Source organism: Rhinatrema bivittatum, chromosome 15 (assembly GCF_901001135.1).
Source record: "Rhinatrema bivittatum chromosome 15, aRhiBiv1.1, whole genome shotgun sequence".
NCBI lineage: Eukaryota > Metazoa > Chordata > Amphibia > Gymnophiona > Rhinatrematidae > Rhinatrema > Rhinatrema bivittatum.
In genome coordinates, this window is record NC_042629.1 from 36,635,024 (window position 1) to 36,648,172 (window position 13,149).

Consider the following 13,149-nt stretch of genomic DNA (forward strand, 5'->3'; position numbering starts at 1 on the left):
ACCCAAAAATGTAAAAAAAAAGTGCTGTCCGGTCCGGAGAACAGATGCTCAATTTTACCGGCGTCCATTTTCCTAACCAGTCACTGTCAGCGGCTTCGAAAACAGACGCTCCTAAAAACTGAGCATCGCTTTCCTGATCCCGCCGGCAGAGCCACCTCTCCAGGGCCAAGCAGGCGCTAGGGGCGTGTAATTGTCCCTAGCGCCTCCGTTTAGCACAACCCCTCATTTAATTATGGGATCGCGCGCCCAGGAGAGGTGGCTGGGCAGACGTCGGGAGAGCGGGCGCTCAACACGGAGCCCCCATTCTCCCGCGTTTCTTACAGAATCTGCCCGATAATTGTTGTAGCCCCAGCAGTGGCTGCTCCAGTTTGAACTGAAGAGGAGAAAACTGCCAGGCCACAAAAAAAAAAGAGACCAAGAGGGAGGGGAAGAGGAAATGGGAAGAGAGATTGCGTCTCTGGAGACACAGTGACTTTCCTACCTTTCTCTAGCTTGTCAATCTCTACGGAGAGCCGGGAGGGGGGGATATCGCTCGTTGCCAGGATCCAGTCCCCTGCTTTCTTCAGCTTCTTGTATTCAACACAAAAAGACTGAATGGGGAAGCCGCCGTTGCCGCGAGGAATCCACGTCACGTAGACAGAGGTCTCCGACGCTGTGGAGATAGTAGGACGGTCTGGAGCTTCTGGTGCTGGAGTCAAGTATGGGGGAAAAATATCACGGTAGTAAGTTACATTTTAGAACTCCAGATTTCATGTTCACCTCTACGCACCATGTGACTGCGAGTCCTGCTGTTCCCATACCAATGTTACCTTTACCCTGTGGCCTTCAGCAAATCCAGTACTGAGACCCACACAGCTTTGCCAATGCATCTCCGGCCTGCCCTGTAGCCTCCCCTCCAAATTTAGTAACTGAGATAGACACGCAGGGCTCCACCAATGCACCTTGGTCCTGCCTTGCGTCACCCCTCCAATCCCAATGATCAGACGCTCAGACAGAGCTCTCAATGCGCCTTCGGTTTTTACAGCGGTCGTTCAGATTCCAGGTTCAACGTCCAGGCCTGCTGCATTTGGCTCAGCACAAGGCGGCCATCTGCAGATGAAACTAACACTTTTCAAAGCCTATCGGGGGAAAAAGCACTGGATGTCACTGGATAGGAAAGCACAATCCCAGGCAGCAGCCCTCTGGTGATAGAGGGATGCGCTGCAATAGTGCAAGGCTTTGGAGAGGCCTCCCTGGGAGGTAGAGAGACCAGTTTGGAGTCTATTCCTGCTCTAATAAGTATATCATGGATTTTAGACACCTTGCCGCAGTGGCTGAACTGGTTTGATTATTTAACCTGGAAAATGACCACTTGCTACCATTTCACTCATGCTTCCAAATTCAGAGGAAATCCAACATCAATAAAAACAGTTACAGAAACTCTGGGACTGGTTCCATGCGCAGAGCATGTACACAGGGACACCCCCTAAGGAGAAAGAGGTACTAACATACGTGCTGAGGAGCTATGAACTGGTGCGGTCTGTTTCTAAGCATAGGAGTCCCTTCGATTACACTTGATATATTCCTTCTTTTTTTTTTAATTTGGTATTGGACAGATTTCTTGAGTTCAGTGCATGCAGGCTGGCTGTTAGCTGGGAGGAGGAGTGGTTAGAGCATCCCCTCTGATTCAGGAAATGTCCTGGGACAGGAGTTGAAGGCTCGGTGCTGTGTGACCTAGGGCAAGTTCCTTTTTCTGCCTGCTCCCTCCAGGCTCCAGATGAAAATCAGACAGACTTATTTTGGCTTCCCAGGCTCAAAAAATAAAAACAAAACAAAACAAAAAAAAAAACCAACCCTATGGGCAAGGGCTAGCCCAGCGGCTGAGTGGCAGCTCTTCACGTTACCGTGTGGGAGATCAGTGTTCGATTCTTGGGCCCAACTTCTACTCCTTCAGCCCAGCTAGGCCGGGGGATGCTGCAGAAGTTGTGCTCACAGATCAAAGCAGGGAGAAGGAGTCCCCAGCTCCTGCACAACATTTAGTGGCCAGTCTCATGACGTAAGCGCACTCTGCTCCGAAGGGAACTGGCCAGGGACTATCACCGAAAGGAACGGGACAGTCGCAAGGAGAGGCTCATTGCATTGCAGCCCCAATGGAGCTCAGTTCAGACTGAGCCGGACGCCCAAAAGAGCAGAAGGAAGCTTTAGGGCTTAGAAAAATAAGAAAAACAGCAAGTGTGGCTTCTTAATTACAGGGACAGTGCTTGCTTGAGTCTCCTTAGGGAATCAGCACAGTCTGTAATTGCTTTGGCAAGACCTATCTGGCGCTTTCACATTTCATAGGTAAACCTTTTCTGAAACAGTGGATTTAGTCCAAACAAAACTACGAAAGCCATTCGCAGAAACGGGAGCTGTCGGCACTCACGGGAAAGGCGGTTGTTGTCAGACTGGTTGCTGTTCTGCGTGCTGGTGCCCGGATCATCCCTCTGGATCTGTACTTCCTTGCTGGCAATGATTTCTGGTTTGGGCCTCCGGCCTGCCAAAAGGGAGAAAAGACGACAATAAAGCCAGGGGAAAAAAAAAAGCAGACGGTCCAAATCAAAACAAATTTCTAACACCTCTCCTCAAGCAAGTTTGTAAAAGCCATACAATACAGGCCGAGTCCTTGTTCTCTCACTGAGTTTCCCAAGGAACCAGCTTTCTTCAAACAAGAGGAGGCAAGGTGCTCATTAAGCACGCCTCTTTTCCCGAATATGTACGTGTGGGCACCAGAAAGAATTCACGAGAGCGTTTGCCACATCCAAGTTACCCCAAATGGACAATACAGCTGTGTGACTGACTGACTAACATGCAGAAAGCATACTCTTTTGCTATGTCCCCAAAAGCACATGCATGCTTGATGGCAGAAAACACCTGTGTATGACCAAAGATTCAATAATGCACACTGGCCTCTGAAGAGCAGTAACCACATAGCTTGGTTTAAAGTTTAATTTAAACGTGCCACGCTGCAATCGTTCCGAGATTGGGAAACTCCTCCTGCTGGCAACATGCAGAACAGCGTAAGATCATTCAGTCTGCACATGAATAAACTGATTCAGCCTCGACACAGATCTTTTTCCTGAGGCGTTTGTATTCCATAACCCTTCCCATCCAAAGCTAACCATCCTCCTGCCCAAATTTATTTGGCTTCCCTCATTCAGGAAAAGCCCCTATGTTCTGCCACAACATAGAGGAAGCTGTTTTGACTTTTACCGGTCCTAAACGTCACCATGGCCGTCTGTCCTTCCCCAGCACAGTTGTACGCCGCCATCTCCACCTCGTACAGACTCCCAGGATCCAGTTTGGTTAGCGTCAGGCGATGCTGGCTGCTGGTGATACGCGAGACCATCCAGTCGTCTGAGGAGTTGGCCACCTGCTGCGAGAGCAAAGAACACCGATCAGTGGCCCACCTAGCACAATCCAGCACCCCCCCTAGTGATAAACCATATCACAGCCAGACTGCTCAAGATACGGAAGGGAGGATGCTCCTACAGAAAGAGGCAACGTAGAAATGTTCCATTTATCTGTCGAAGATAAGCTTTTAGAATGCAGCCTGCGTCAGACTGAAATACCGTTTTGGCCACTACTTTAGCCTGGTGATGTTTCCCGATAGAGCTTGCTATTAGGATGACAGGAAGAAATTCCTATTTATGAGGCATGAAGTACTGGAGCTACTTCCCCCTCCCCCCCCCCCCCCCCCCCCCCCCCCCCCCCCCCGTCCCAGGCAAGTGTCGCATTGTACATTAAGGCATCGTGTATATTCTTTACATTTCAAGCAGCTTAAGATGAAGAGACCCACCCAGAAGAAGTTTTCTCCTACTGATTTTTCAGCCTCCTTGGTTTAGGCTTTGGGGGATAATATTCAGTCACGGTCCAGATTGCAAAGTTAGCAGCAGATTTGCTAAGCTTTTTTCCTCCATGGACGTAGAATGGAAGAAAAGCCTTTGTGAATCAGGGCCTGAGCTGGATGAACTTATCCGACTAACTTTGAAGGCATATTTAGTGGTGCAGCCTCGGTTCTGGATACAGCCAGCTATCGTAAAGACTTTAGGACTACTCTTTAGTGTGACCAAAGTTAGTTAGATAACTTATCCGGCTAACTTAACGAAGGAGCATTCCAAGGCAGAGAGATCTGGCTAAACTTTAGATGGATAAGGAGTGATCCATCTGTAATTTAGCTGGATAAGGGCCCAGAATATTCAAAAGTCAGCATTTAGCTAGGTATCTTGTAACTTATCAATCTAAATGCTTCTGAATAATGACCTTTTGGCGATTAAAGCCATGACTTTTTAAAATTCCATATTTCCTACATAGTTATTGATATGGGTTTTATAGGATTCTATCTTTTTTTTTTTTGTCTCTGATTTTAACGAAGTAGTGGAAATATTTTAGATCTAGGTGTCCTTGAAATGCAGGACCTACTACAAGGACTAGAGGTGGTGGTGGTGGAGCCACTTGGAAATAGTGATCATAATGGGAAAGTCCAGGGGGAAATAGAAGAGCAGTGGGCAAAACTAAAAGGGGATATTATAAAGGCAATAAACATTTTTGTTAGGAAAGTAAACAAAGGAAAGAGGAAAAAAATAAAAAAAGAGGCCACTGTGGTTTTTCTAAAAAAGTAGCTGAAAAGGTAAGGGAGAAAAGGTTTGTGTTCATAAACCACAAAGATAGCAGAAAGAGGAAGACAGGCGACAGTATCTGGAAATGCAAAGAGAAGCTGGGAAAGCAGTCAGGCATGTAAAGATTCAAATGGAAGAAAAAACAGATATGGTAAAAGGGAGAGACGAGACTACTTTAGATGTGTTAGTGATCGAAGGAAGGGCAAACGCGGCATTGTGAGACTCAAAGGAGAAGGAGAGGAATATGTAGAGGCTGACGAAGAAAAAGCAAAATTGCTTAACAAATATTTCTGTTCAGTGTTCATTGCGGAAGGGCTTGGAGCAGGATCACCCTAAACAAACTCAAATAAGATTGAAAGGGAGGTAAACCTTGACCAGGAAGGTGTGGAAAACATGAGGCGGAATCCAGCGACACTCGAGGAGTGGTCTAGCAGCTCTAGGGATGTAATGAAAGCTCAAGAAAGGGTCTGGTAGCTGAGAATTATTGCTAAAAAATGCAGAGCCATGCACTTAGGGACCAAAAACCCAAGGGAGAAGTACAGTGTAGGGGCAAAATTGTTTTAAGAATGAAAGAACAATGGGATCTGGGGGGTGATTGTATCTGATGATCTTAAGGTAGCTAAATAGGTGGATAAGGTGAAGGCAGAAGCCAGAAAGATGCTTGTTGCACATGGAAAGTAAAGTAAAGGTCAGCAGAAAAAGAGAGGCGATATTGCCCCTGTAAATGTCCTTGCTGACACCTCATTTGTACAATGCTAGAGACCACCATCTTGAAAAGCACATAAACCAGTTGGTGGCTACTGAAATGATCAGTGGCCTTCATTCTAAAACAAATGGGGAGAGACTTAAAGATCCGAACATGTGTACCCTAGAGGAAAGGCAAGATATGATAGAAACATTTAAATACCTCCAACATTTCCAAGCACAGGAGACAGGCATCTTTCAACAGAAAGAAGTCTCTAGAACGAGGGGTCATGGGATGAAGGCGAAAAGGGGTAGACTCAGGAGTACTCTAAGGAAATATTTCTTTACAGAGAAGGGTGGTGGAAGTGATGGAAACTAGAGCAATATCTGAATTCAGGAAAGCCTGGGATAAACAGAGGGGATTTCTGAGGGAGTGATGGTTGGGTCAGACTACGTAGGCCGTATGGTCTTTTTCTGCCGTCACGTTTCTCTAATGCAATCAAATTTGACATTCACTGGAAGGAGGGTATTAAGTAAAGGAACTCGAAGAAAAAAAAAAAAAAGAGACTACAATAAAATGAAATTACTAAAACTAAAAGGAGCAGTTGTGAGGATTAAAATTTTGCTTGCGGCATGGAGCTAGTTTAAAAATCACACAAAACCAATCCTACACAATATGACTTATAACAAACTACTCTTCACGAACACAGCAGCATATAAACAGTGCTATAGATTTACCAGTCTATTAGGATTTTTGAAGGTGACAGTAAATATGGAAGAAAGGGCAAGCTGGTCAATACAGGCATCTGACAGTCCCTAATAAGAGGGTCTTCAGGAAAATATAAAGTCTTAGGATAGGAGATTATATCCTACTGTGGGCTGGAAACTGGTTAGAAGACAGGAAACGGGAAGTTGAAGTAAATGGTCAGTTTTCCCAGAGGAGAAAGTTGAATGGTGGAGTGACTCATGGATCTGTTTTCGGACTGGTGCTGTTTAACATTCACATAAGTTACCTGAACAAGGGATCTCTGAATGAGATGGTTACATTTGCAGATGACAAAATTATTCAAACTGGTTAAAACACATGTGGACTGTGAGGAACTGCAGAAGGACCTTGCCAGACTGGGGAACTGGGCATTTAAGTGGCAGATGAAATTTAATGGGGACAAGTGCGAAGTGATGCACATAGAGAAAAATAATCCCAACTACAGGTATACAATGCTGAGTTTTGAATTAAGAGTCATCACCCAGGAAAAGGATCTTGAAGTAACTGGAGACAATATTTTGAAATCCTCAACTCAGTGTGCAGTTAAAAAAAAATAAATCTGAATGTTAGGAATTATTTGGAAAGTAACTGAGAAATATCATAATGCCTCTCTAACAGAAGGAATATAATAGAATATAAAATCATGAGCGGGGTGGAAGAGGTAAATAAAGAATAGTTATTTACCCTTTCAGATAGTTTCATGGAGATTTAAACCAAATTAGAGAAAGTATTTTTTCACTGAACACACACACACAATAAAAAAAATCTAAATAAATAAAATCAAGGTGTGGAATTTGTATCTGGAGGATGTGGTGAAGGCATACAGCACAGCTTAGCTTAGAAGAGGTTTGGACAAGTTTCTAGAGGAAAAGTCCATTAAAAACTATTAGCCAGCTAGATTTGGTAAAGCCGCTGCTTATCCTTGGTTGTCAGCAATAAGGTCTGGATCTACTCTTTGGCATCTGCTGCCTACTTCCTAGTGACCCGGACTGGCCACTATCAAAGACATGCCATGTTGGGTCCATGTCATGTCGAGCCCAGCATCCAATCTTATGATGTCCCCAACTAGGAATGCAGGGCAATGGGTAATTCTGGGTTAGGCCGACAGTCCGCCTATAGCAGAAAACCCCTTCCCCTTGTCAGGCAAAACTCTTCTCAGGAGAGATGGAAACAGCGGGTGGCACTGCATGGAGATAAAACTGGAAATGGGGATGCTTTCACAGGCACCAGCCATGCTACTGGTGGAAATGGGGATGCTTTCGCAGGCACCAGCCATGCTACTGGTGGAACTGGGGATGCTTTCGCAGGCACCAGCCATGCTACTGGTGGAAATGGGGATGCTTTCACAGGCACCAGCCATGCTACTGGTGGAACTGGGGATGCTTTCGCAGGCACCAGCCATGCTACTGGTGGAACTGGGGATGCTTTCACAGGCACCAGCCATGCTACTGGTGGAAATGGGGATGCTTTCACAGGCACCAGCCATGCTACTGGTGGAAATGGGAGTCTTATTCATGTGCATGAGTTCTTCCAGTTCACAGGTGTTAAAAGCTTTTGGTGTTGGGCGAGAGGTCAGTACCACAGGCAAATAAAAAAAAAAACCCCAAACACTTTTTGCTTCTTCACACCGAGGAATGGTTAGGGAATGCGCTAAAATAGAAAGCACTGCCAGTAAATTACCTTGCGATGTTTTACAATGTAGTAGAGTATGGGGGCTCCACCGTCATGCCTGGGTCGCCAAACCAGCTCATAGAAATCAGTCTTCGATGTCCTTGGAGAGCTCAGGATGATAGGTGCCTCTGCTATAGACACCTGGCCTTGGCTGGTCGAACACTGCAGAGCTTCTGTGGGCCTGGGGTTTAGCGTGCTCCTGCCCTTGACTGTTCTTCCGGTATTGCTGGGCCTGGAGGGCACTGTAGGGGACCGAGCTGCCTCCAACTTGTAGTCCCATGATGGCTTCAGAGTGGTTTCTGAAAGGGTGATGCAAGAACAACACTTTTTAATTTCACCGATGAACCTTCATGAGAAAAATAGATACTGACCGGCTAAATTTTAGTAGCACAACACATGCCTGACTCAGACCAGAACACTTCTCCCTCACAAAACAAAATATTGGTAATTTAGAAAATGATGGTCCCTCCAGTGACCTAGGACTGTGTACATTGATGATGGCAAGTACCTTTATTTGCTACAGACTTAGGCAATCATGGCCTTACCATAGTGAACATGACACTTATGGCAACATTTTGCAGAGGCTTGCTATTGCCTTCTGCATCCCATAGCACCTAGTCTTGCTTGGTGGCCTCTCATCCAAATATTAGCCAAATCTGACCCTGCTTAGGTTCCTGGATCTGATGATGCTCTGAGACTTTCCCAGGGCAGCATGTACACTAGGCCTATCAAACCCCCAGAAAGGACAGACTGCTTCTGGACTGCTGCCATGTTGAACAGGAAGGAGGCGGTGAGGGAAGCTAAATAGACTAATGGCTTTAATTCTGGATAGTGGGGTTCCCCTGATTTAACGTGACTCTATAGCTCAAATTATATTAAATCTTGTTTGTTTGAGGGTAATTTTTCCAGATCATCATTCAGATTATCTGAAGGAGTAGCATATTATAAATTATATAGTTTGTAAGTTTATACTGCTTTTCTTCACTCAGAGCATTCAAAGTGGATTGAATCAGAAATACAAATAAATAAAATGAATTACAATGAAAAAAAATATATTTTTAAATTTTTTTTTAATTTAATGTGATTTTTGATTCCAGCATGATATTGTGGAGGGTGGGCATTTGCGACATATTTTGACATACTGCTGTAAACCGCCCAGCTCTTTTAAATACATAAATAATTACTTTGCTAAAATATTCCATTGGTATTTTATTAATTGAGCTTCAATAAACATTCTTTCAAAATTAAAAAAAAATAAATTAAAGCCATCTAGTTTATGAGAGAGCATGCATATTCTCACAACCGCAGTGAATGTGCAGAGATACAGAGAATGGGAAGCTGCTGGGTAGTGGCAAAAAACCCAAAATCTTTAGAACAAAAAACTTTGGTGTGACTCAGAATGACCTGGAATGAGGGAGAGGAGGGACACTATTATCTTGCTTAGCAATAACTAATAGATTTTCTCTTCAGGTAGGTAGAAATCTTCAAAGATGTTAAGAGGTGGCAGAGGACAACCCATATTTGTTTGTCTCTGGGAGCCAGGCCCCACAGAATTTCCATCTGAAGGGCCACACCATGGTTCATTCACCTTCCAAAACAAACAAGAATGAGGAAGAATAAAGAAAGCACAGATAAACCTCTGGAAACCCAGTCAGCATTTAGCAACTAGAGTAGTTTTAGTTTTCCTGGGGCCTCACCGGGTCGGGAGGTTCTCAGCAGCACCATGGCTTGGGCACTTCCAACTTCATTCTCCGCCATGCACTGGTAGATTCCATCATCTTCGGGCCCCACGCTCATCACCCGCAGGGTCTTCCTGGACAGCCGATGCCGCAGACCCGAGACCAGAGGCAAGGAATTCCTCAGCCATGCCACTGAGGGCTGGGGGTTCCCCCGCACCCGGCACATGAACTTTGCACTCTGACCCCACAGGATGACCGGCTGGGACAGTTCCATAGTGACCTCAGGGGGTTCTATAAAGCAAGAAGAGAAAGGGTTTAGAAGAAAAATAAACTTATGCACCATTGGTACAGACAACAGAGAAGGGAAGTCCAGTGAAAGAACCAAGAAAATCAAACTTGGACAGCAAGTGATCAAAGCAGCCAGGCCCACACCAGCTAAAAAATATAAAAGGGAGCACCATTCTGGGAAGAGACAAATGCTAGACTAGAGCATGAGAAACTGAAAGTGGTGGAAAAACGAACCCCTTCAAAACTATTTTAAACAAGTTGGAAAATGTATGCTAGCAGCACGACCCAAAGGTGCAGTTCCCTCCCTCCAAGCGGGTGAAAGTCAGCACAGGGGCTGGAGACTAAACGTTGTCAGACAATTGTAATTGGAACCCAAAGCACAATTCCCAGATCACGTTTAGTTTCAGTCCTCCATGCCAAATCAGTGCAGTAGTTTCCGAGGTCTAGCATGGACAGACAAAAATTACCATCAGCACTAGCAAAAAACGCACCTAAAAATCTATCTGCTTTTGGTCCCCCCTTTTTATCTTAAATGGATCAGTGGTTGATACCTTATATAACTCTTTTATCGATAATGTGTTGGGGGGTTAATGGTTCAATGGAATCTTTCCTTTCTTGAGAGACTGCAAGATTTATCAGCTTTACTAATATGAAGACTGAAAAGGTGATATTGGGCTGGCCTGGTGGCGCCGTGGCATTGCAGAGGACCTGGGCTTGATTCCCTGGTTCAGTTCTTCTGCTCCCTGGGACGGCCGGGGCTGGTGATGCTGTGGAGGCAGAGGGGAATTGTGGTCGTTTCTCCAAGAGCTACATCTGGTGACTGGATTTAGGACCCGTGATTGAGTTCTGGTGGATGGCCGCCATCAGAAGCGGTGTTCCTCAGGGCATGATTTGGTCGGGGAGAGGAAGATAACGCACATAGAATGCATTTCCAAATCTATGCACGTTATTTACCCTGGGGGGGGAAAAAAAAGATCTGCAGGTGCAAATGTGCACAGGTTCTTTATTTCAAAGCAAAAGAATGTGCGTACTTTTGCTTTGAAAATGAGGGTAAAGGCTATGGGCAATTTTGAAAACTGCTGCTTGATGATGATTGCATACCATCAAGATAACTGTGCTGCAAGAGGTATGTTGCAGATTGCAGCGATCGTCATCTGATAAACTAGAAAACAACCTAAACAAGCCATAAAATACAAAACCGTTCCTAGGAGTCCTACCATCCTGCCTTGGGTTTTACAAAAGCACCTTTTTTGAGTGATGGATTACAATTCATTACCTTCCCTGGAGTATTTCTTAAATGTTGTTAGTTTTTGGGACAACATCAATACATACAGTGGTGATGAAGAACAAGAGCGATCAAGAATATAAAGATCCTTTCTCCAAATATCGACAATAACATTTCATTTTGGATCTTTAAAGGGTGCTACAACCTACAAAGAATCCAATTTTCTCCAGGACCAATATGGCTCCCAGAGCTTGGCAAGGCAGAACTTGGAAAGAAACAGAGACTCAAGGGTGAGGAGGCGATTCAACTTCAGCACTCACCAAACACCTGAACGTTGTAGAAGATAAAGGCGGCTCCGGCTTCCTCCATCCCGTTGCTGGCCATGCAGCTGTAGGTGCCGGAGTCCTCCTCTGTGGTGGTGTCGATCAGGAGGTTGCTGAGCAGAAGTCGTGTTTTATTGTGGCCGCTGATGTCTGCCCCGTCTTTGGCCCAGGTGATGCGGGGAGGAGGCATCCCGCTGGCCACGCACTCGAGGATGAGGCTCTGACCTTTGGTGACTATGATCGTCTGGGCCTTAGTGGGGTAAACGATCCGGGCTGCTTCCGCTGTGGAGCCTGGCAGGGAGTGGAAGGTGTGAACACAGCAGCCCATAGAATAAGAACGGTACACATTCTAGATCCAATCTGTCCAGGTGCCCTCACCCATCCATGCAAGCTTCTATAGTAGCAGCATTAGGATCAACTAAATAAGTACAGGCAACTCCAGTCCCCTCGAGCTGCAAAGAGGTCTGGATTTTCAAGATATCCATACTGAATATTCATAAGATATATTTGCATAAATACGGTGTGTGAGCTTTGTTTATTTGTATATCATAATTACCCTGAAAACTGGACCTTTTGGTGACTCTCAAGACTGGAGTTGCCAGCCCCCAAACTAAATGGTAATCAAATGGCGAATTCACACAACGTGCTCTCCATTAGCTGGCCATACTCCTATGATGCTTTTCCCATAAGGGTACTTTCCAATGGATCCCCAGCCAAATACATATACTATCTATAAAGAAGTCTGGGTCCAATGTAAGATTTATTACAGACGGATATAAGAGGTCCTCATATTAAAGTGGCCATATCTACGACTTAAAATCCCTGCTTTCCAAATCCCCTCCCTTTAGCCTTTCAGTAATGCTTGGCATTAGTGAAAAGTTTCCCTGCTCTGTTTTCACTTAAATGTTTTGCAGTTTTCCACAATTCTTTTTATTCTAGGGCTTTTACCCCAGTTTTCGTATCCCTCTCTCTACAGTTCAGTTATCACAGCAAGTGTGCTTGGCCAGAGGCCTCTGCCAGACTCCCTTCAGAATTTGATATGTGTGCACCCTGAGTCTGGGCAGTAGGTACCACTGTTGTGTGATGGCTGGGATGTCCTCTCTCCCAGCGCCTGTAAATGCTGGGTCCAGGAATCCAATCCTGGTATCCTACATGGCATTTGCTGCTGCTGAGTCACGGGTCCGGTCTTTTGCAGCTTTGGTAGGGGCAGAGAACATTAGATATCAGGAAGACAGAGACCCAAGATCCATCAGGGGCAGTGAGGATAAAGGGAATCTTACGTCGTACGCGCAGCCTGTCACTGGAAACTGAAGTTTTCACTTCCTGGGTCACAGGGTTATAGGCCGCGCATGTATAGGTCCCCTCATCCTCCTGCGTGGCATTGACTATCTGAAGGTTCCCAGACGGCATGATGAGATAATTCCCTGCGAGTAAGAGAAAAGAGTATGTACTGTAAAAGCAAACGCTCCCTGTGAACAAAGTGAACATCCCGGCACCAAGGCTGCTAACTGGCTGCATTATTTTACTGACCGTCTGAGCAAGTCTTAGGTTCATCCCACAGCGAGTACAGAGCTAGAGAGAAGAGAACTACATTTCCCAGCAAGCAATGGGCAAACTTAAGTGTGATTCAGTGTGCCAGTCAATAATGGAACCTGCTGGCAACTTTGCATTGCACAAATAAATGGATAACTGCGCCAGTTACTGAATGTTGTAAGCTCTAGGAGTCCAGAGATTCTACCTATCTGAATCTGGAAGTAGTAGGTTCTCATGCTTGTGGAACTCAAGCTAAGAAGACCTCAAACTTTAATTATCAGGTGACAGAAGACTTTCAGCCAATCCGCTTTCTCCAGGTTTTAGAATTCCTCACCTGCTCTTAGAA

General features: G+C 45.3%; 1 protein-coding gene across 2 annotated transcripts in view; it reads right to left on the reverse strand.

Annotated features, from left to right (window-relative positions):
- BOC (BOC cell adhesion associated, oncogene regulated) overlaps positions 1–13,149 on the reverse strand; it is a 152,610-nt gene that overhangs the window by 18,897 nt on the left and 120,564 nt on the right. The window contains exons 6-12 of one of the 2 annotated variants that reach the window (XM_029578116.1): positions 12,551–12,694; positions 11,268–11,561; positions 9,453–9,725; positions 7,765–8,054; positions 3,229–3,388; positions 2,402–2,512; positions 482–688 (exon numbers count right to left, since the gene is read on the reverse strand). In XM_029578116.1, the coding sequence (XP_029433976.1) occupies positions 482–688; positions 2,402–2,512; positions 3,229–3,388; positions 7,765–8,054; positions 9,453–9,725; positions 11,268–11,561; positions 12,551–12,694 (1,479 nt within the window). Of the gene's footprint in view, positions 1–481; positions 689–2,401; positions 2,513–3,228; positions 3,392–7,764; positions 8,055–9,452; positions 9,726–11,267; positions 11,562–12,550; positions 12,695–13,149 lie in introns of both variants that reach the window. The other variant, XM_029578115.1, reaches the window with a different exon arrangement.